The sequence below is a fragment of the Acromyrmex echinatior genome, chromosome 7 (genome assembly GCF_024713525.1).
Source record: "Acromyrmex echinatior isolate Ae372 chromosome 7, ASM2471352v2, whole genome shotgun sequence".
In the NCBI taxonomy this organism is placed as follows: Eukaryota; Metazoa; Arthropoda; class Insecta; order Hymenoptera; family Formicidae; genus Acromyrmex; species Acromyrmex echinatior.
In genome coordinates this window covers 7,956,726-7,979,619 of record NC_141858.1, presented here as the reverse complement: position 1 = coordinate 7,979,619, position 22,894 = coordinate 7,956,726, and the positions used below count along the sequence as shown (strand labels likewise).

The 22,894-nt window shown below is 33.6% G+C and overlaps 1 protein-coding gene across 3 annotated transcripts in view; it reads right to left on the bottom strand.

Moving 5' to 3' along the window:
* Positions 1-196: 196 nt before the first annotated feature.
* Positions 197-22,894, bottom strand: part of LOC105153669 (uncharacterized) — a 54,726-nt gene continuing 32,028 nt past the window's right edge. For 2 of the 3 annotated variants that reach the window (XM_011068648.2, XM_087408239.1), the window contains exons 2-5: positions 22,806-22,893; positions 4,697-5,854; positions 3,491-3,830; positions 197-3,221 (exon numbers count right to left, since the gene is read on the bottom strand). In XM_011068648.2, the coding sequence (XP_011066950.2) occupies positions 2,953-3,221; positions 3,491-3,830; positions 4,697-5,854; positions 22,806-22,893 (1,855 nt within the window). In that variant the 3' untranslated portion in view covers positions 197-2,952. The remainder of the gene's footprint in view (positions 3,222-3,490; positions 3,831-4,696; positions 5,855-22,805; position 22,894) is intronic. The other variant, XM_087408238.1, reaches the window with a different exon arrangement.

Genomic DNA, 22,894 nt, shown 5'->3' with positions numbered 1-22,894 from the left:
TTTTTTTTCCCTTTAAACTTCATGGAATAATGCGAGAGATTTCTCTTTCACACTGCTTATTTAAGTGTTATTGATAAAAATTATAGATACGAACAAGATACGAAGTAGCGGTAACAAGAACAACAAACTCGTATAACGTAGACACCAGACATCTCACGCAGTCAAACGAGAAGCGCAAAATAAACTTGTCCTTAACTTAGCAAGCAATCTTATTTATTTTGGTACTCGATAAAGGTTCCGATAGTCGTATATTACAATATTGAGCCAGTTTTGCAAAAATTGTAATAGCGGTATACTAATGATATATAATAATGTAATAATGGTAATAATATTTTCTTCTCCTAAAGTAAACCTAAACGCAATGTATTCTATTAATAGTATGTGACACTGTGTATTATCTGTAGTACCTAATTAACTTAAACTTAAATCGTGGGGCCGTAGCACAACGTGCAATACGATCACGTAATGCATTTCATCTGTGTTAAAATCTTACGTCGCTTTCTTCGATTCGCGTGGATCTTATCCCTTCCTATCTTATTCCCCTTCCTTATCGTCTCTTCGAAGAATAATGCATGTGAGATCCTGATAAAGGGTAACCAAGCATCAAGATATGATTGATCAGAGACTAAGAAATATTTCATCATGTGTGTCATATGTTTCGTAAGAATTAAACATACTATTTTCAACTCGATATTGAATCGCTTTGCACTTCACTTAGATACATGGTTTTCCCTATTTTTGGATCTATACATCACATACAACGTAAAAAATAATCTTTCATTTCTTTTGTTTCTTTCTTTCATTTTTTCATTTCTTTTATTATTCATTTTTCTTTTATTATTTTTTTTTTAGTAATTCATAAACGCGATCAAATTAAGATAATGTATTTACGAAAATAAATAATACAGATTTCTCTGGAATATTGATTGAATAATACATATCGAAGAAAGAACAAACGTATAGGAAAAATACTGAATAAAACGATACTTTTGTGTTTCGTCAAATTGTAAAGACAATTGAATGAAGAAAACACAAACTTTCATTTTGTTCACTTTACTCTCATTTAGATCTTATTCTTTTGCATTGTTACTTTACATTTCAAACGAGTAAAGTGTACAATACACTATCAATATACAAACATTGCTGGTAATTGACGAAATCACCTAAGATTTTTAAATGGAAAATACCCCAACGCGTACATCATTCGCGAATGCGTTAGTGTAATTTTAATTCGAAGAAGACGTTGGAAAGTGCACTTGCTACTAACAAAAACAAATTACGATAATTTATATCAATCAGGACGCGAAATACAACTTTGCACTAATTCCGTCGCGCGCGAGTTACCGTGACATTTCTTTTTTTTCTTATTTCAAGAATAATAGCGGTTTCATGTAAAGTGCACAGCAAAACGCGAGATTTACCGTTGCTTCTCTCGCAACTTCTACGAGTAATCAAAGTTCTATTCGCATCTACGTATAAGACTTCAAGTGCCCGATAGCGAAAGAATTGTCAAGAGAGAGCGTAGTAAACGCGCACAGACGAAACTATGGCGATCCTGCCTCCCATTTCTTCCCTTGAACGCGTGCAGCGTATTTATCGGCGAGTTTTACTTCTAACAGGAAGTTCCTTAACAGGATTCCTTAATAGGTAGCCTTAATAAGAGCTTTTGCTCTCTATTTTTTTTTCTTTTTTTCTCTCATTCTCTCAATCTCTCCCTCTCTCTCTCTCTCTCTCTCTCTCTCTCTCTCTCTCTTTCAGAACAATTCATCGACTTCCCGATGTCGATGTATAGATACGTAAAACCGTCACACTGATTCATTCGCCGAGCGTAATTATTGTCAACTACGATCAAGTCCTGAGTCCGGCCAAACACTGCGAGATCACCGTTTTATTAATGTTGGGAAACGATAGTCATAGGATACCCAGTATTTCGTTACTCTAAATACATACAATATAATGACAATATAATGATATATATATATATATAATATATGTATAATATACATTTTATTATAGCGGTAACACTATATATTGCCTAATATATAGCTCCACGCACGACCAGTTTTATAGACGTCCAAAATGCCCCATTGCGCTCCTACAATGTTTCACATGTCATCATGGGAAACGTTTATGTAATGATAGTAATGCGTTGTCATTGTACACTGATGATAATAATAAGCAAACGCGATTGAGTTAAAATGATGGTCCATGGATGAATTGTAAGTGATTTTTTGTGGGATGACTAATGCAATGCATGTTATACCGCAAAAAGATACCGATCTAAAAACAAACTAAAAAGAAAAGAGAAATTCTTGAATCCTTACCTTTGAAAAGAAACGTATATGAAAAACTAGAGAAATAGTGTAGTATATATTACGTATATATATTACGTATATATATTACGTATATTATAATACGTCCCTAATTTTTCGTGTATATACGTTTTTTTCTAAGAATAGGATCCTAAAACCATGATATACTCCAAAGACAAAAAAAAAGATATAAAAAAAATGTTATTCAAAGAATAGTTTCGAGTGCTATACAAAAAAGAAAGGATATTCGATTGGAATTCATCTTTCGATTCATCAGCTAGTGAATCCTCGCAGATTACGTCTATTTGCATAAAGTAACGCAAATCGGAGAAAGCGAGACACTTGCATAATACAGAGAGAAACTCAGTGGATTCACGGTAATGATCGAGACCGTGTACGGGGTATCAACGAGAACGAGTGTCGAATCAAATGTTTAAAACGTTTTGCAGCGTTTGGTTGCGCGGGACGAGAGTTGTAAGGAACAAGTGTAACTGCGCGATAGAACACGTTCGACTCTGCATTTTCTTCCTTCGGAATAAATCAGTGCGATAGGTAGAAACGAAAACGGACAATCATACTCTATGTATATGAATATAGAAGATATTACTGTGCCGTGAATTGACTGTTAGTGACGTGGTATTTAAGCTACGACCGGTTCGGGGCTACACGGTTGAAGCTCCGGTTCGTTCTGCGGCTCCGCGCTGTTAGTAGTGGTGGTGGTGCTCGAGGTCGCAGTTGACGTGTTCGGCTCGTGGTTCGGATCGGCGGGAGTCATCGCAGCCCACTGTGTGGTATACGGTGCTGCTCGCGCCTGTCGCCTGGCTTTTCTCTTAGCACGACGTTGTTCCATGACTAAGCGCAGCCGACGCATCTTGCCCTTCGTTGCCTCGTTCTCCTTTGATAATTCTTCTACATTCCAAACATCACACGGCGCATTAACAGAAATTAATGAGGTATTAAGATAAAAGTTTCTAGATATTTTTTTAAAATAAAAATAGTGACGTGTTATGTTATAATTATTATAACAATACAAGGCACGTTAAGTATAAAAATAATTAAACATATATAATATAATTTAATTCTATATTTAGTACCTTGAATATTAAATATATTATAAAATATTTTTCTTTGTTTTATTATTTAAAAGTATTATTCGATATAAATTTATAAATGCACACCACTGGAGTAGCCTGGTGTGGAATCATGACAGCCGACCGACGAAGTAGATCCACTCGCTGTAGTTGTAGTGCCCGCGGAAGACGCGGACATCAAGGAAGATTGCTGGCGAGTATGCGAATGCCTGTGATGATGATGCCTATAGTGGCCTGCGGATGCGGCCGGTGTCGCGCAGAGCAAGTCATTCAGGATGTGAATGATGGTGCTAATGTCCCGCTTCGGCCGACCGTGTCTATCCTGGAGGGCTGGGTTCAGAGTGCCGCTAAACGTGCCGGAATACACACCTTTGCCATGATGATGCATACTCTCTATTATTGCGCCTTGCCTGCGTCTCGCGTTCTCCTAAATTTAAAGAGATACGTAAGATTCTGCACGTTCTATCTATTGATACGTCCTTAGTTGCCTTCGTACTTATGCACGATGACGTACAAAACACTTTTCTAATAAGAAGAGAAGATTTCAAAAAAAGAAAAAAAAATTTACATATCGCTTTAGAAATATGTTATTTTCGTATTTAAAAGCTCAAATAAGTTGTCAAATTGGTGTGTTTTGTTATATCCTACCTTCCCTTCTCTGTTATATTTTTCAAATTTCTCATTTTTTAAAAGTTTAAAAATTTAGAAATGTTTTAAAAAATTCATAAGTGTATGTTACGTTATTATTTAAGAAAATCAGAACGTTATGGAAAAATTGAATTCAATCTTATGAGACTCTGTTTAAGCTTACGAACATGAAATGTAATTAAATAATGAGGTGTTAAGTTTATTTATATGAAATTATGTAGTTCCAAAATATAAATTTTACACACGTAATGCTAAACTTAAAACTATGTTTCAAATATAAAATCAGTATTAATATAGTAATATTAATTAAGAATACACATCATAACAGAACATTAAAATTTGAATGTTATTAAAATATAGTTAAATATAATATAAATATGATAAATTTAAGGACCTGAGAGTATTTTGTGAGCAAGTGTTTCATATTTTGAAAATTTTATCCAGTCAAGAAATAAATTTAGTATCATCGAAGAATTCTATCCAATAAATAAGTAGTCCAATTCAAAAAGAGACCAAATCAGGCCAAACAATTCAATTCGCGACCAATCACGGCGCACCTCTTAGGACCTTGATCGACGTGCAATCACGAATATAAATCACGAATAATGATACACAGGGGGAACTGGCTTCGGTAACAATGTATACCTCTGCGAGGTCGACCCGCGAGGTGAGTACCTCAGAGGAGAGCTGCTTCAGCTTCTGAGTAAGGTTCCGAGATGCCTCGGCGAGCGCTCGAGTGTCGAGGGTGGCGGGCTTGGGTGGCGATTGCTCCAGCATCAGCGATGAGGCGCATGTTGGGCTCTGCGGATTAGATTCCTCGTGTTGACTCCTCGTGGCGTCCATGCCACTAGTGGTAACAGACGATGATGGCTGGCCATGATGATGGTGGCCGCTGCAGAGCTTCTTCCTGGGTAGCGTCGCGTCGTAGGACATCGGCTCCAAGGCAGACTGCTCCTGAATCGGAGACGAACCCGAACTGAAGGAAGAGGAAGAAGAGGAAGTGGAAAGGTTGGGCAAGCTAGGTTTGTTCCTCGAATGATGATGATGATGGTGATGATGGTGGTGGTGATGATGGCCATGGTGATGACCGTGGTGATGGCCGTGATGATGATGGTGGTGATAGAGCGGGCAGGGCTGGCACGCGTTGGAAGAACTGCCATTCGTAGGTGGAACGTTATGCGAATTGCCACGCGTAGATTGCGATTGACCCGAATTGCTGCTGGACGACGACAATGAATGCGCCGGGCTAATTGGCACCGTCGAGACGGATGAAGAGGATGTTGTAACCCGGCTGGAACATACCGGGCTGGTAGTCGTAGTGGTAATGCTGGCGGTAGGTAAGCTGCTGCTGTTGCTGTAACTGGCGGCTGCGTGTAGGGCGCTGGCAAGGCTACTAATTAGATGCGACGTTCTGCCAGCCGGTGCCCCGGTAGCGTTCTGCGGCTTAACAATATTTCCCGGTGATCTAGCCGTCAGGCATCTTCTGGTTTGCAACGACGAATGACCGCCAGACGAATTGGACATGCTCGTGGTATTGCTACTATTGGGCAAACTAGCAACGTTACTGCTATTGTTGCTGCTACTGCTGCTGTGGTGACTATGGCCGTTACTGTTGGCAGAGCTCGCCTGACTGGCGGTCGGCGATGTCGGGGTTACGGTGGACAACTGCAGCTGGATTAACATCATGTGATCGCCTAGTCGCATTGTAAGATTAAGTGGTGCCTTGCCGGATAAGAAGTCATTCACCTGTGAATCATTGAGGCTCTCTAAGGCCTGCATTACACTCTGCTCCGGTCGTTGCGCCTGAAACAATAGGAGAGGATCGTTATTTCAGAAATGATAACGGTTCGACTGCGTATTTGATGTCGCTATCGAGAGACGTATGATCAATGTGAGAAACCGCTTACTTGCGTCTTCAAGATAACAAACGATGCGACGCAATGTAATAGCTTATTACAGTGCATTTTTTTAATAACATAATTATTAATATACTAATTATATGTACAAGTTGGCTAAAATTCCCAACAAAATAACAGTATTATAAAAATTATTATAGCACTGTGTAAAATAATGCCACTGTACAGTAATATTTACAGTACTATAATATTAATTAATCTTTTATGCAACATTTTTTACTTAATTTGAACACAATCTGAAAAAGACATGATATATTATTTAAATTTAAAATAAATGTATTGTATAAGAATTATTACAATACTATAAAATAATATTATAAGATTTATATTATTATTTTAAGATGAGAAAAAAAAAGTACAATCTCTTTCAAGAAATTCATTGTCAACGGACAATGTTTATTATTTGACTGTGTTAGATCCGTATTTTGATGATAATTGTGACTCGTTCATAATAACATGAAGAGAAATATCGATTACAATATTATATATAGTATTAATAAGGGAATTCTACATCTATTCAATACATAACACAATTTTCCATTTTGCGCTATCACTTGTCGATTATAAAGAGAAACACACCTAATTAAGCAAAAATTGGAATTACGTTATGACGATAACTTTGGAATTACCTTACTCTAATACAAGATAAACTTAGTCTTCATTTAATTAGTTCTTGCGTCATTTATGAAGTTTATCTTTCCAATTTATTCATCCACAATTAGTTTAGTAATCTTTAGCTTTACATTAATAATTCATTCTTAATTCCCTGCAGCGTTTCAAGAATATTTACGAAATAACGTTTGATTCGAATGCGATGAAGTATATTTTTCCAATTTATTCATCCACAATTAGTTTAGTAATCTTTAGCTCTACATTAATAATATTCATTCTTAATTCTCTGCAGCGTTTCAAGAATATTCACGAAATAACGTTTGATTCGGATGCGATTTTCAGAATATGTATTTTTCCTCCTTTTTTATGATTGAATAATAATAGTATCGGTTTTTTCCAAGTGTTACCGGTACAAGATGAGACCGTGGTGCGAGATAGAAGACGCGAGAAGACCTGCAGAAGAGAGGAAACCTCGCGGAATCGAGGCTCAGACCCTCGACGAGCACAGTTAGGCATCCCTCATGCACACCTAACGGACTTCCTTTCGCCGGACGCGGTCATCGTCGGATTCGGTAATTCGATTCACGGATTCGGTCTGAGGAAAGTCCCGGGACTTCGCGGGAATCGCGCACGACTGTGTTGCAAAGTCTATCAAAGTCTATCAAAGTCGTTTCTTTTAAGAAACCAATGAAGAGACCTTTCTCTTTGCAGCTTCGAAAAAGCAGTCGATAAATAAAAACACAAACATCATAAAACGAAGTTTATACACAGATACCGGAAATTTATTAAATAAACACGGAAAGAACGAGTTTGCTGAAATATCTAAAAATTTAGCTGAATATAAATCTGAGAATAATTTTGTTGAACCATCAAAACATAAGAATTTCAAGTATGATAATTAATGTTGTAAAAAAATGTTTGACATTCTGGCCACCAGCCTGAACATTCTACGTAGGATAAGTATGCCATTGATAGATCGGTGCAACGGATGAACTAGTTAAATATTTTTATTATTATACGTGATGTCGTCGCGCCATTTGTGGTGGAGAAATTATAAACTAGTAAAGAAACAGCCGCCATGTTAATTACACTCAGACAGGCGCAGCAAAGACGCTGCAATTTCGCAAGATACATTTCGCAAGATGCATCTTTGTGCATTTCTTATTTTTCCCGATTTTGCAAAGATTACTGAAACTATTTAATGGAAATATATTTTATTATCTTATTAAAGTTGAAGATATACGCTTTAAAATAGGATTTTACTCTCTACTTTCGGCAACTATTTACACTTATGCACAGGATTATAGATTATGTGATAATTGATACATTTCCATAAATGGACCACATTGCAAGGTCATGAATGGACTAATGGTTGAACCATGGCACATTGTGTGAAACAAATAAGTATGGCAATTATAGTCATAAGAAATGTTTGCCAATCCAGTAATGAAGCATAAGACAGTTCTATGTGTAATTATTTGTTTTATTATATAATTATTTTATGTTTCATTATAAAAGTTTATATTATATTTTATTATTTTACGTAGACTTACGTAAAATACGTAGAATTTTATATGATAGAAGCAATTGATACCTAAATGTTTATCTTATTTTATAATTTTTTCGATTATTTTATATAAAATATGTATTGTTTAGTTCATAAATTTTAAAATTTGTATACGTAAATATAAGAATTCTTTATAAGAAAAATGACTTTAATAAACATTATATTTAAATTTTATTATTTGACCCAATATTTTGAAATATAATTGTTTAATATTCGATTTTTAGGTAGTGACATTCAATGATAATCGGTGATCTATCCATGGCAACATAATTCAATGATCATAAAAAATAAAGTAATAATATAAATTCTCATTCTAGTCTCACAAGATGAATACATTGTTTTTCACGGGTAATATCCTGAAAGTAAAAGATTTTCGAAAGCACTGTACAATTTGTTTTTCGGCGTAAAAATATGTTATGAATTAATTAGCTTAGGGGGTCCACACATTGAATGGCGTACTTACCCTAATTATTTTGATGGTTCACTTAAATTATTTTCATATCTGTATCTGGCTAAATTTTTAGACAGTTCAGCAAAACCGTCCTGAAATTAATTTTTTATTAACGCAAATCAAATGTCAAAGACCACATCTCAAAATATTTTCAATTTTTTCGATTAAATCTTGGTATTAAATGTCATATTAAAATTCTATTTAAAATAAATGTTTAATAAAGTTTGTTTATTTGAAGTTAAATGAAGAATTTACCTATTTGTGCACATTAAAGTAAAATTCGTGGGCAGCTAAATAGATTTTTGACTCGAAAAAGATCCTCTGCATAGGCATGTTTATTTTTTGATAAATCTCGTAAAAAAAAATTTCTTGTTATTTTCTTTTCTTTATTATGAATATTTCTTTGCAATTTCAATATTATGAGTCTCTCTTTGAAAGAGAAATTAAAAATAATCCTAAAATGCTCCAAAAAAGTAAATTAGAAAGATACGTGATATCAGATTAATACTATTTTACGGAATTAAATGTCTTTTTTCCGAGTTTTTTTTATCATTCCATTTAACGTAACAATGACAAGGATGTAGGAAGAATTTCAACAGGACAAAACCTTTTTATCCGTTAACAATCTATCACGATCAAGTTCGATGGGCAAAAATACAGCGTAAAAGTGCCACATAGAAGAATGCGACCTTCACGCGTGCCTGCGTATCACGTTCTTAATAATCTACAATTTTTAACGCAATCGAGTGCCCGTTCACGCATCTGAACAAACAGAATGCTATCGCTTCTACAACGAGCTGAACAAAATTATCTCAGGAATCTGTCCCTCTGCGTCAATATCCGTAGGTTGCGATCGGTGGATAGCGGAAGAGAGTCGCGAATGTTAAATTTACTCGCCTTATGTCGTCGTGCGCGACGCTATAAATTATTAATCTAGCCGACGCTAAATATAAGAAATCGACCCCGCCGCGCCGCTTGCACATGCGATCGTCGTATCCGATGTTGCAACGAACTGCAAGCGAAAACGGTGCTGCTCGAACGAGCCATCGAACCGATGCGTTTGCTCCACGTGTCGCATTAAACTCTATTCATGGCAAAGGACAAGATACCGGTATCAGTTGTTCGCAGTGCCAAAGCGAAATAGGAAATATGTATGGCGTACCAACTTTCGTTATATGTATATGTGTACATAAGATGTTCCAAATCGTCATATCTTTAAATGCCTGCGCTGTTTACCGCGAATTTCCTCCTGCATTTAAAAATCTATTTTTTTTTATTTGTCGAAAAAAAATAGATTGTGTTACATGTTAAATATCTTCTCAATATCATCTTTTAATACAAAAACGTGAAAAATTTTTAATTAAATATAAATTTTAATATAAATGTAAATACAATATATATATAACGAAAACATTTAAATGTATCGTGTAATATAATTTTACACTACAACTTTCTCGGTGAACATCTATGTCCGTTTTCGTGAAATTAATTTTAATTTCAGTTCAACTCACTCTTTATTTTTTTCCATTTCTATAATATACTGATAAAAATGTTTGGTTCAGTATGGACGAACTAGAAAATTCTGATTATATCAATTGGATTTCTGGTTATCTCAAGAATCTCTAAAATTCTAGTAGATTTGACCAGAAAATTCTGATTCGTCTATTTTCAATAATTTCACAATTTCAATTAATTCAACTCGATATTTTTCTCAATGTAAGAATTAGAAAAAGAATGACAAACGGACATTATTTGAATAAACAATATATTCCAAAGAACCTGAAAAACAGAAATTTTGCAGAAATTGACAAACCGATCAATCTATCTCTTCGAGCAGCTTTAAGATCTCTTTTAAAAAAAAAAATTATACTGTACATATTTATATATTCTTCTTGTATATTCTTTAGGCTGCGCAAGTCGTCTTCGCCTCCATCGCGAAATCGGGCGCTCTTTCGATCGTTCGTGAGCGGAGTGTGTCCCAAGCCTGATCTCGTCGCTCGGAGAAACGCTCTTGCAAAACGATTAACCAATCGAGCTCACTCCCCGCACCCAATCTCGCCTGAGTCTCCCACAGCGAACTTCCTCGGTGCGGCAACGATCGATCGGATGCGGGACTCGTGAATCGCGATGAACCGTTTAAGAATTACGAAGTGGCTCCGACTAGCTCTTAAAATTTCTCTAGAAAGAATTATTTTGTACGTACGAACTTGACTTTCTCAGTTGAACAATAAATTTTTCCAAGAATTTCTTAAAAAGTGTTAAATCTTAACACTTTTTAAGCGGTAATAAAAAAGCGTATTAAGCCTGAGATACAATTGAAAAGCTTATAAAAAAAGATAATGACAAATTTCAACCTATCAAAAACCAAGTAGAACACATTGAAAAAAATTTTTAGTTAAAAATGAATGAACTAGAAGATTAATCACGATCTCAAAGTTCTGATTATCTCAACCATATACATAAAATTACAATAGATTTAATCAGAAAAAAAAACTGTTAGGCCTGAAACACAATTAAAAAATACAAACAATACATTGAAAAAAGTTAACTAAATTTTAATAAATATTTGTTTAAATACTAACTAAATATTTATTTACAGTAAATAAATATTCCTCAATAAAAAATAACATTTAAATAAAATTAATGGTTTTTTTTATATCAAATATATTTTTACATTTAGTAAATATTTAATTAGTATTATTCAAATAAATATTTATTAAAATTTAGTACACATCTTTTGCAGTGTAGGAACAGGTAATAAGACTTTAACCTCAGAAATCATGTAGATCACAATGAGGAAAATTTCTAATTAAAAAATGAACAAATCAGAAAATTGTATCAATCAGAATTCTGATTATCTTAATTAGAATTACTTATAACGGACTCTAACAAAAAATTCTGATTTGTTCATTTTCAATCAGAATTTTAATTAATGCGACCAGACTCTTTTTGCAGAATTACACGATTTTGTGCTTTTCCATTGCTTTTTCATTGTGTCTCAGATTTAAAATTCGCACACTCAATTACTAGGTTCTTATACACGAGGTTGAAGTGATCTCTACGTACATGTTCTGCTACATTTGGAACTTCTCGAAAGCTGATACGAACAAAACTAAACGAGTGAAAGCGATAATAAAAGCGATACGGGTCAAGAGTAAATTGAACGCTGACGTGGTCGATCGCATAATTGACGATGAACTTGTTCGCTTTCCGCTATCTAAATTAAAATAAAATTAGATATTAAAGAATAAGAAAAAAATATATAGATCCATATATCCATACAAAAATAAAAACTCGATGTAACATGATCTTTGCTCGGATATCACTTCATCGAATTTTAATATTTTCTCTTTGTTGCACCAAAAATATATATACACGGTAACTGAACTTTATATCGGATATATTTTCGCAGATATTTTAATCTCACTTTTTCTCTTTCCATCTATACAAATAGAAAAAAATGATTCGCTCAATTCAATATCCCGACCACGCATCTTTTAATTCATTTCACTTGAAATTCCAGAAATGAAAGGAAAACTCGGGTCAGCGCGAGAGCAAATGCGATGATAATCCGTCTATAACTTTATCCAATTATTCCAACGGTTAATAGTGGCCGATGTATTTCCGACGGAAATAACCGACGCTATATAGCACCGATTGGCTTGCTGTCATCTTCGGCCGCGAAATCAATTTACCGTAAAGTGGGTGTGTATCGTATACGCCTTAATGCGATAATCTCATTTGCTGTTTAAGCCAAAACGCCGGAAATCCAGAGACATGGATAAAGTAGTGAGTCAAACGACATATACGACGCAAAGATGGCTGGGAGGTTTAGAAAGCGGTTAGGAAACTATCGTCTTTAATATTAAAATTATCTTCTACTATTCAAACATGATGTCCAAACTCTGACTAGTCAATTCATGAATAATTCCATCTTATATAGAATAAAATATAATATAGTAGAATAAAGTATACGGAATATTCCAAAACTTATGATAAATACAAAAGTAAATTCTTTGTGACATTTTAAGATGAAAAATTTAATACGAAAATTTAATACGAGGCTGTGATAGTTTTCAAATGAAAAGTGTTTAAAAAATACAAATAACAAAATGCTTCTTCGAACTTCATTCCTTCAATAAAAATTCAAACAATAACAAAATTCAAACAATAACAAAATTCAGTACCTTCACACTGATCATTTTGCCATTTCATTTCTGAGCGCGAAATTCTAATCTTGCATTTTCCAAAGTCATTCGTAATTTTTAAATTATTAATTTGGAACCTATCATAGACTTGGCTAGTGTTCTTAGCTCAAGGAAAATTCTCCGAAATTTGGAAAAAAAAATAGTTTTTCTTTTTCAGTTCTTTCATTGTTGTACATTTTTGATTTTTTTTTTTAATAACTTCAACATTATTGTCTTCTGGTTCTATGATCTACGTCAATGGTTTCGCAACTTTTAAGATTTCTTTTACATTTAAATGTTCTAATAAGTAATTCAATAATAAAGTTTCTTGTCGTGATCATTTATAAGACTTCTGTTAATTTATGAATTAATTTCTTTCTGTTAATTATTAAATATTAATAAAAAAAGAAGCGAATTAACATTATCTGTATTACATAATACAAATAATATTAGGGCTCAGATACAATGGACACAATAAGGAATATAAAATCGAACGTAAGAAATTGGGATTATTAGGAAAGCCAGAAGCAAACAATATGATTTTTTATTCTAATCCAACTTTTTTCTAACTCCATATATTTAATTTTTCTTGTTTTTCTTGTTTTATTCTTGCATTTGAAACTTTATTGAATAGAAAAAAATTTGTTTTGTTCATGTGCATTCTTAAAGCTGTAATAATAAGTTATGTGTTGTATTATAGAATAGAAAAGAAAAAATTTATAGACAAAACTATAGAATTATTAGTTCCAGCATAATACAGATTTATTTTATTTGTAATAAAATCTCTTGTAATGAAAAGAATCTATACTTTGTATATTATTACAAAAGTTTAATGAGACTTTTACATGAGACTCATATATAATGAGACTTTTTATCTCATTATCACAAAAGTTCTATTCTAACTCATTATCACAAAATCTATATCTGTAATGTAAATAATAAAAATAAATAATTATTTATTCACACATGTACTCACGCACGCACGCACGCACAATCTCAGCTTTATTATCAATCTCTAACTATTTTTTATTTTTCTATTTTTTTTCGGAAGAAAATGAATAAAATCAGGTTCTCTTTCTTGATTTTATTTTTCTGGAAAATGAAAAACATTATAATCTCGGTATTTTCGTATAGACTTTTCGTTTTAAGAATATTTTATACAATACATATTTTTGAAATAATAAGAAAATTATGAAAAAATTACAGATTATTATAAATCACATTTAAAAATAATACGAATTTGGTAACGGTTTACTATCTGGATCATAAGTTATTTTAACAAATAGTATTATAGTATTTTTTTAATCTGTGCTTTAATAAAAATATATGGAAATGTATTATAAAAAAAATAACAAAAATTTCAATTTTTCAACATAAGCACATAATGTATTCAAGATTATTTAAATATTTATGTATAAAGTTACAATGCGATGCATAAACTAGTTGTCCAATAAATAAACAAAATATTTATTTATTCTATATCTTTATAAATAATCAGTGAATCGCAATGAAGCTTTGCATAAGTTATTTTTCGGTTATTTTGTATATTTATTTGTATATTTAAATATTTGAACTTATAAAAAAAATTTTAGATTTTTTTGTTATCATTAAAAAATTTTAATTTTTAATAATAAAAATAATAATAAATAAACGACAAAAATGTATCATTAAATAAAAATGTAATCTTATTCACACAACTTTCATATGTATATAGCTTATTTATAGAAGTGAGTATCAAATACATTTCTAAATTTAATTTTCTTTACAGATACTTTACTATACATCCGATACATCTTTTAAATGTTACAAAAAATGTTTTTAAAATATTTATCGTCAGTTTTGAGTTTTGAGATACCGTATGTCTAACTTTTTTTTAAGAAATGAGAGAAATTAATTTTATCATTACACTTTGTAACAAAAGTCACGGAGAATTTTAAAAATATAACAAATTGTTACAAATTGTAGTAATATAAAAAAATTACAAATCAGTCATTTCGTCTACTTTGATTTTGTCGACTTTTAAACTAGATCCTTAAAGTATCAAAAGAAGTTCTATATTTTAAAAAAATCGAACAATGGATATATATGATGATATATAATATTTAAAAGTGATTCATGGATAGATAGTCTGCTTTGATGAAGATTTAATTTAAAAAAGCTCTTGTCTTATCTCAGAAAACAATTAACTATACTTTCATCGATAATTAATAAATTGTTAGCGCCCCAAATACTTCCCAAAATAAAATATAGGTAAAGACTTGTGACATTCAACACATTTTTCTCGCCACAATAAATTTTTATTCATGCAGAAAAGCGTTAAAATCTTAAAATATCAGAGATGACGCGCGTATTGTAAAATAATAAAGCGATAACAAAAAACAGCGCGTGTATTAACGAAATTAACGACATATAATAACGCGCAGTCGGTGGAGATACGAAAGATTCACGGAAAAAAAATAGATTAGATAGTTCAAGCAAAGCTATAGCAAGCTGGACGAGTTCAACATCTATAAGATTGCGTTCAGAAATGTTACCTGAGTGCCTCCGTGTATCGTTTTATCCTTGTTATTCATCCAAGATTAAACAAGAATAAGATGATACATGGAGGCATCCGGATAACGTTTCCGTAGCGCAGCATAACTAAAAAGATATGATGATTCAACAAAGAAATTATGTTTGTAAATAATTATTAGTATGCTAATTCAGCTAATTCTTTACTACAATGAAAATTGCTAAAGACGTTAATATAACAAGTTTTCTTAATTACAGCAGTAAAAGTACGCGTCATTTTATACTAGCATGTTTTGTTAAAAATTGTAATCTATATATTTGATTGATTTTCATAAAAAGTTATGTTTGTTGTGTTGTGATATTATAATAAATGTGATTACCTATAATCGATAATCTTCTTCACAGCTGTACTTCGTTAATACTTTAACATAGAAAATTAACTGTTTGTATATTACGATTGCAGATTTGCTGAATCAGTGAAGTTTTTAATTATTTTAACGAATCTTTTTTTTTCCACCCATGTTACATCTAATAATCGCGGATACGCCAGAGAATTTTCATCAGTTAAATTATATCGGTGTATAATTCGATATAGAAGTATTGGGTCATCTAAAAAATATCCGCGGTACTTTGTCACTAGATATATGACCATCAACACACATCTAGTGACAAAAAATCGCGGATACTTTTTAGATGATCCAATATAATCGAAGAATCGAGAAAGAATCTAAAACCCTATAACGAATGGTTAGGAAAAACCATGATGCGTGAAAAAGTTGCGTCGAATCACGATTGGATCCAGGAGTACGAAAATTAATCGAATTTCGGAAGATGGATTCTGCCATTTTGCCAACATCTAACGGTGATTTCGCGAGCCAGGCGAGAGTTGGTCGCCGGACGAAGTCCGAAAAGCCGACCGGGCTTCTCTCTTTCTCTCTCTCTTTCTCTCTTTCACTCGGCAGGTCGTCGGGCGAGCGCTCGGACGAGGAAAAAAGGAAGGCGCAGAGATAAATCGCGCTACGAAACGCTGCTCTTCGATCGCGAGGCGCTCGCTCTCGCAGCCGAGCTGTGTGAACCCGGCCCGTAGGTCTCGCCTCGTCCCCCTGCCCCGTAAAACCACCCACTAGTATTATCTACAGGGTGTATCAAAGAGCGTGTGGAGCGACTCACAAACGCTCACGGAAGATTGTTGAATTTTCCCTTAGCACAGATTGTTGATTGGGATCGAAGGCGGCGTAATTTAAAAAAAAAAAGGAGAATCCAGATTCATTTGCGATACTGCGAAATATAAAATATTTTTTCATGAATGTGTGTTTACACAGGGTTGTCACAAATTCCTAAAATTCCATAACTCTTCCCTGATTTCCAAAGAAAATTTTACTATTTTTCCTAATACTTTCAATAATATTTTGAAATTTTTTTGTATTTTCGTCTTGGTTTAAAAATCATCAAATATTTGTTGAGAGTGTAATCTAACATAGAGAGAGGGAGAGAGGAGAGGGGGCAGTGTAAATATTATTATTAATGTTACTGCTTGCATTTAATTGTTAAGTCGGTAGTATTCCAAACAGACGTAGATGTAATGTCGCATATTAAATTTCTCTAAAGCCAAGAATTGTAATTTTCCAGGAAATTTTGCAAAATTCCTTTTTATTTTTCCCTGATTTCCAATTTTATGACAACTTTGATTTATGATAAAATTATTAAGGTCAGTTAAATGATTGCCTTTCTTGACCAAAAAAAAAAAAAAAAAAAAATACGCGTAGCTGGATACGTACTGAAACAATAATTCCATCTGTCAAAAATGTTTAACGGGATATCTAGTTGGGAATCTAATTTCCCGACGAATATTCACGAGTACAACCGTCGTGCAAACGTACAGGAAATAATTACGGAACGCACCGAGACGTGTCTTTTTTTCCGCGACGCCCTGTAGGCCTGATCGCGGCTAGAGACGGAGGGGGGTTGAAGGCGAGGGCGCGCAGGAGAGAGAAAGGGAGACGCGCACGCAACGCATACAGGCTCGGTTGGCACGTATAGAGATCGAGCCAACACAGAGGCCGACTTTAAAATTGACTGCGGGTGACCGAGAGAGCCGAGCAGAGCCGAGCCGAGCGGGCCGGACCCCTTGACAGTCATGCGAGCAAGTCTCGGTCGCATGGCGCGATAAGGACCCGGGGAACGTGCGCGCGCGCTGTTGCTAGCCCGGGTCGGTCGGAGTCAATTTCAGACTCGGGAGAAAAGAGAGAAAGCCCGTTCGGGTCCCTTCCCCTAATGTCTTCAACCCGTTAACCCCCGGAAAGGCTTAGAAATGCTCGTAACTGAGAGTTTCTTCGCAAACGAGATGTTGAAGTTCAAGATTTCCTCCCCCCCCCCTTTCCTCTCTCTCTCTCTCTCTTGCGATATGAGACAAAAGTGTGAAAGACTTGAGCTTTAAGCGAATGTTAAAAGTATATCCTTGTTACTTACGTTGTTTGTTACCTTATAATGTTAGGATTATTTGTTAAAGTTGTTTTTTTTTTAATAGTTAAGAAAACTTACAAAGATTCATTCGTTAATTTTCTTTCTCTATCTGTCTCTCTCTTTTCCAGGAAATTTAATTTATCAGAAATGATAAGTTGCAAATTATCCTAAATTATCTGTCTGGTATTGTATTCTACGATATCTATGTTTTCGTTTTGTTTACTTTGCACTCTAATGATCTTATTTTTGTTACAAGTAAATGTTGTAGCAATAACCATAGACATATAAGATAGACCCAGCGTTCATATACTTTTCTGTAGTATATGCTGGGTTTTGCAGAACGATGCGAGAGACAAAATATCGGGGCAACCTATTCTTCTCTGCATTTTGACATTTATATTACGGAAAAAAATAATATAAAAGTAAGGGTAATATTCAAGAATTCCATCTTTCTCACCGATTTTGATGAAATTAAAGCAGAATATTTATTCCAGCCTTTAAACGCGTCGAATGAGCCTAATTCTTGAATATTACCAAAGTAAGTTTACTGTTAAGATGCCTCGATATTTTACTTGTCACACCGTTTTGCCAAACACAGGTATATATAGCTAATGTTGGGTCTATCTTATATGTCTATGACAGTAACAACTTTGCTGGCGCTTTATCTTTTGCATCTTTTTCATTCGTGCTCTTTGTAATTTATCGGACTTATCATAAGCCAATCTTGTACGCACGCAATAATGTCTGTATCATTGTTAGTCTCGAAACAAATAAGTGATTCCAAATAGTCAATAGTCAAATCGTTGTTTTTCTGACAAAACAAAGGATGCTTTGCAGCAAGATTTTTCAGCCAATGTGCCACAAAGTCTCCAAGGAGCTGCAAAATTTTACAGAATGTAAAAAAGGCAAAAAAAAATTAGAAAGAAGAAGCGAGTGAGACGCGAGATAAAAAATGTTTCTAAAAATTATATCAATTATATTATTTGCTCTCATTACAATCATTCCTAATCAACGATATCATCATTGCAACTAAGTAACAAAATCACTTTTATAACAATAAAATAAAAAATAAAATTTTTAGAAATTTACTTTTCATCTTATAAATAAATGTTTAGAATTTTGTTTTTATTTTAGTGTTAGCAGTATGTGGCCAGATATATGTTGAGCGCTGAAGTGTGTACACCTAATTAATGCACCTCGAGAGAAATTTGGTTCGTTATTCAATATACTGTAAATGGAGAAAGATCAAAAAACGCTACGTAAAATCTATTCTAAATTGCATAAGCGTACATACAAAAAAATATTTACTGTACGCAAGTAATTATTTGTTTCAAGTATTTAAAAAGTTCATATAGCCTCTAATCTGTAATAAATTTATCAAAAGCATCAAATTTATTTATAATATATTCTGAATCCTAGTAAGCTTAATACTTCAATCAAGATTATTAAATTAAAACAAATTTGATATGCTTATTATAAAGTCGCTTCTTCGAACAATTTTATAATATTCTTCTTAAAAATAAAAATTAATTCTTTAAAATACAATTTTTATAAAATTTATAATAAGTATATTTTAAAATTATTACCAAGAAAATATTCTTTATTGAAGATAACTTCAAGATTATTTAAAAGGAAGAAAATAAATTGAGTAATCACTTTTCTTATAGCGATATACAATAATATTTTTGTGTGTGTAGGGGAGACTGGGGTCAGTTGAATAATCGAGGCTACATTAAAAACAAAACACGCGAGACACGCGTAAACGTGTCTGAGTACGCAGCAGCGACTGTCGTTAAGTCTGCTGTAACATCTTGTTGCGAACACATCTATGATAGAAGTTATGCCACAATTTTAACAAATCGTACACCTAAGTAAATATTTGTATTCTTAAAGTTTTTGTTTTACAATCGTATATGATTGTCTGAGATATTTCTACTTAGATAGTAAGTGTAGTTCTTACTTAATAAAGTCCAACAGATTTTTTTTGTTTATGTGTCTTTGTTATCGTATATTGTTAATGTTTTTAAAAAATGAACGGATGTGGATAGTAGACTAACCACAGCATGGAACTGTATGACTCATTTAGTGACGACTTTTATAGTACTTACTCAAAATTTTATTCCTTTAAAGAGATTTTCCTCAGTGGTAAGTGTTATAAGTTTAGTTCCCTCATGTCCAATCTCGAAAACTAGACTTATTCGACATGTTTTTGCACGAAATGAACAAATTTTATAAAAACAAGTATTGTTTTGCTCTGCGAAGCGAATGTTTGTGTTAATATATTTAAGATATATTTAAAATATATCTTTATAAAAGTTTTATTAATGTGTAGCCAAAGATGTAGCTTAAAATACATTAATCTTTATTTTAATAATCTTAGTCGAATTACCCCGATCCCGGGGCAAGTTGAATCAGATGGAATGCATTAGAAAAATGCATTTTTTTCATATTAGTTATTAGTTTCCCCTTATTAAAATATTATTAGGTAGTCAAATGTATGTATTTAGTAACTGGTGTAGAATTCATTTTTTAATGAGTCTCTTAATTTCGTCTGTAAAAATTCGAAAATGAAAAATGAGTCTATTAACCCCAGTCTCCCCTAATTGTAGTTATAAGAATTGACCAACCGAATATAATTACTGTAATATTCTCCTTATATTCGACTGTGATTGATTAATTATTACAAGCAATTACAACGCTTACGCAATTATATAGAATGGATTTTACGGGCATCTCTTCTTCAGATTTCACAAACGGTGTCGAGGAAGTTCCGAACGTTACGTTCAGCTTCGTTTTGTTTTGTTTCTCGGCTCTACAATATCCTCTACGATTCTTAAGCGGAAACGCCGGCACAGTGAGAGGGGAGAGAGTCGTTTCCGTGACGTTGCTACACCTTGTTTCCTAAAGGCTGGTGTTCTGCACGCGGAACAACACCTGTATATGTCGTGTTGCGACCGGTTAGGGTTGAGTTAGAGTTACGTTACATTACGTTACGTTACGTTACATTATATTACTTCGGCCGAACCTTACGAAACATTACAGTCGCCCGAAGTCATATGGCCTGGGCGTCATATGTTTACGCGTTCCGATTTCTGTAGCGGATCGTTCCGCGGCCAGATGTCTCGTATGCGAATGTGACGAGATAATTCTATAAAGTCGACATTTGCCGTACTACAGAAATTTATACAGAAATTTATCCAATTATGGTATTAGTGGTATGAAAAATTAAATTAAATTATTATAATTTACATTAATTTTTTAAGGCATGCTAAGTTGTCGTGTTTTACTTGTACATGTACAAAGTCTGAAATCTTCTAATGTCTCTTTTTATATAAATGTCACGAATCGATCATAGAAACGATAATAAAACTATAATTTTCTAATTCTTTTACGTTTTAAAATTGTTGACTGTATTTTGTGTATATATTTTTATTCTGGAAAAGGATTTTTAAATCTGTAAAAATAATTACGAAATTGGCGAATCGAAAAATTAATCACATTTTATTGATAAAAGGATAAACTCCAGTATCCTAGTAGGTTGCACATCAACGTAAATAATAATATAATACACTCTAAAAAATATAGATATATTTAACATCATGAGTTTTAAACCATGATGTTAAATTCATACTCATATTTTTTATATACAATTATATTATATTATATATAGTACAAGATACGAAATAATTAAATGAGCTTTCGGCATGCACAAAAATAAGATAATCTGCATATTTTTCGAACTTTAAACATCGAAATAAAAAACGAAATGTTTAAAGGGGTTCAAAGATCCGTTTCGTTCAAAGATCAGCAAGATCTGTCTTGACACGAAGGGCCAAGGGACAAGATAGGTATACGTTGATCGCGATAGCAGGTTGGATCCGTTTGCTATCGAAGGATAAAGGTGTCGAGGACGATATGACCGAGAAACCAAGTGACCTGGCGATACACACGCGAACGCCGGAGAGTTAACGGCGTTTGTCCGCACCTCCGTGTACGCTCTCCTCGTTGCCCGAGTCACCGGCGTCCTCCACGAGCGAGGAACCGTTCCAGGACGGGGACCCGGTGTGCCAAGTGCGCGAGAATCCGGGTTGCAATCGCGGTCGCGACGGAAAAACCAGACGGCGACGTAGTCCGTCGTGCGAACACGACGAACCAGCTGGAAACTCCACCACTTGTCGAGACGGCAGATGGAAGTCCGAACCTGAACCTGTTTCATTTCTATCGGATAAATCTCGGCAATAAAAATCGGTAATAAAAACTTGAGAAATCAGTCCATCATATCTCTGTTTTATACGTTTCATAAATCAAAAGTTTGGAAATACTTTTAAATAGATGAAATTTTTGCACGAAAAAAAAAACGATTTTGCTGTTTTTTTTTTGTAAAAATTTAAGTAAATATATAATATAATAGATCTGAAAATAACATTATTAAAATAACTATGTAGGAAAAAAACTCAAGCATGAGCAATGCTGTAAAAAGTTTTAACATTTTTGCAACCTGCAGTTTAAATATCCTATGTAATTATTGTATAGTCCAATGAAATTATTTTCATATCTGTAGTTAAATTTTTAGGCACATTAGCAAAACTGTTGTTACATTGGATTATATTTATTCAAATATCCATAACAATGTTTTTTTAACAATAATTCTTCGAATCCAATAAGTTACATTAGGCCTAAAGAATTATTGTTAAGAAGAACATTTTTACACTTGAATAAGTAATTCCAACAAATGTCAATTTTTTAAGTTTCTAAATGTTTGGTCTGGAACGTATGTTTAATAGATAAATAAAATATAATTCCTAATAATCACACGAACACACACACGCACGCACACACAGAAAATGTTTGTCCTTGTTATTAAGAAAGAAAGAGGAGCAGACCGAATTTACCACCCAAGCCTTCCACACAAGCTGGTGATGTATTTTCACAGCGACGAAGATAAAAATCGTGCTGATAAGTATTCATTACGGCGCCGAAGTGCGCCGTAGGTCGACTTGATTAATATCCATCACATACGAGTGCAGGACACGAGAGTTCAACTTACCAACAATCCGGTTTCCACGCTTGGAAGCAACGTTAGTCGACTGTCGTTCTGTAGACCGTTTTCCGCGAGCGTTCCTTCGCGCAGCTGCC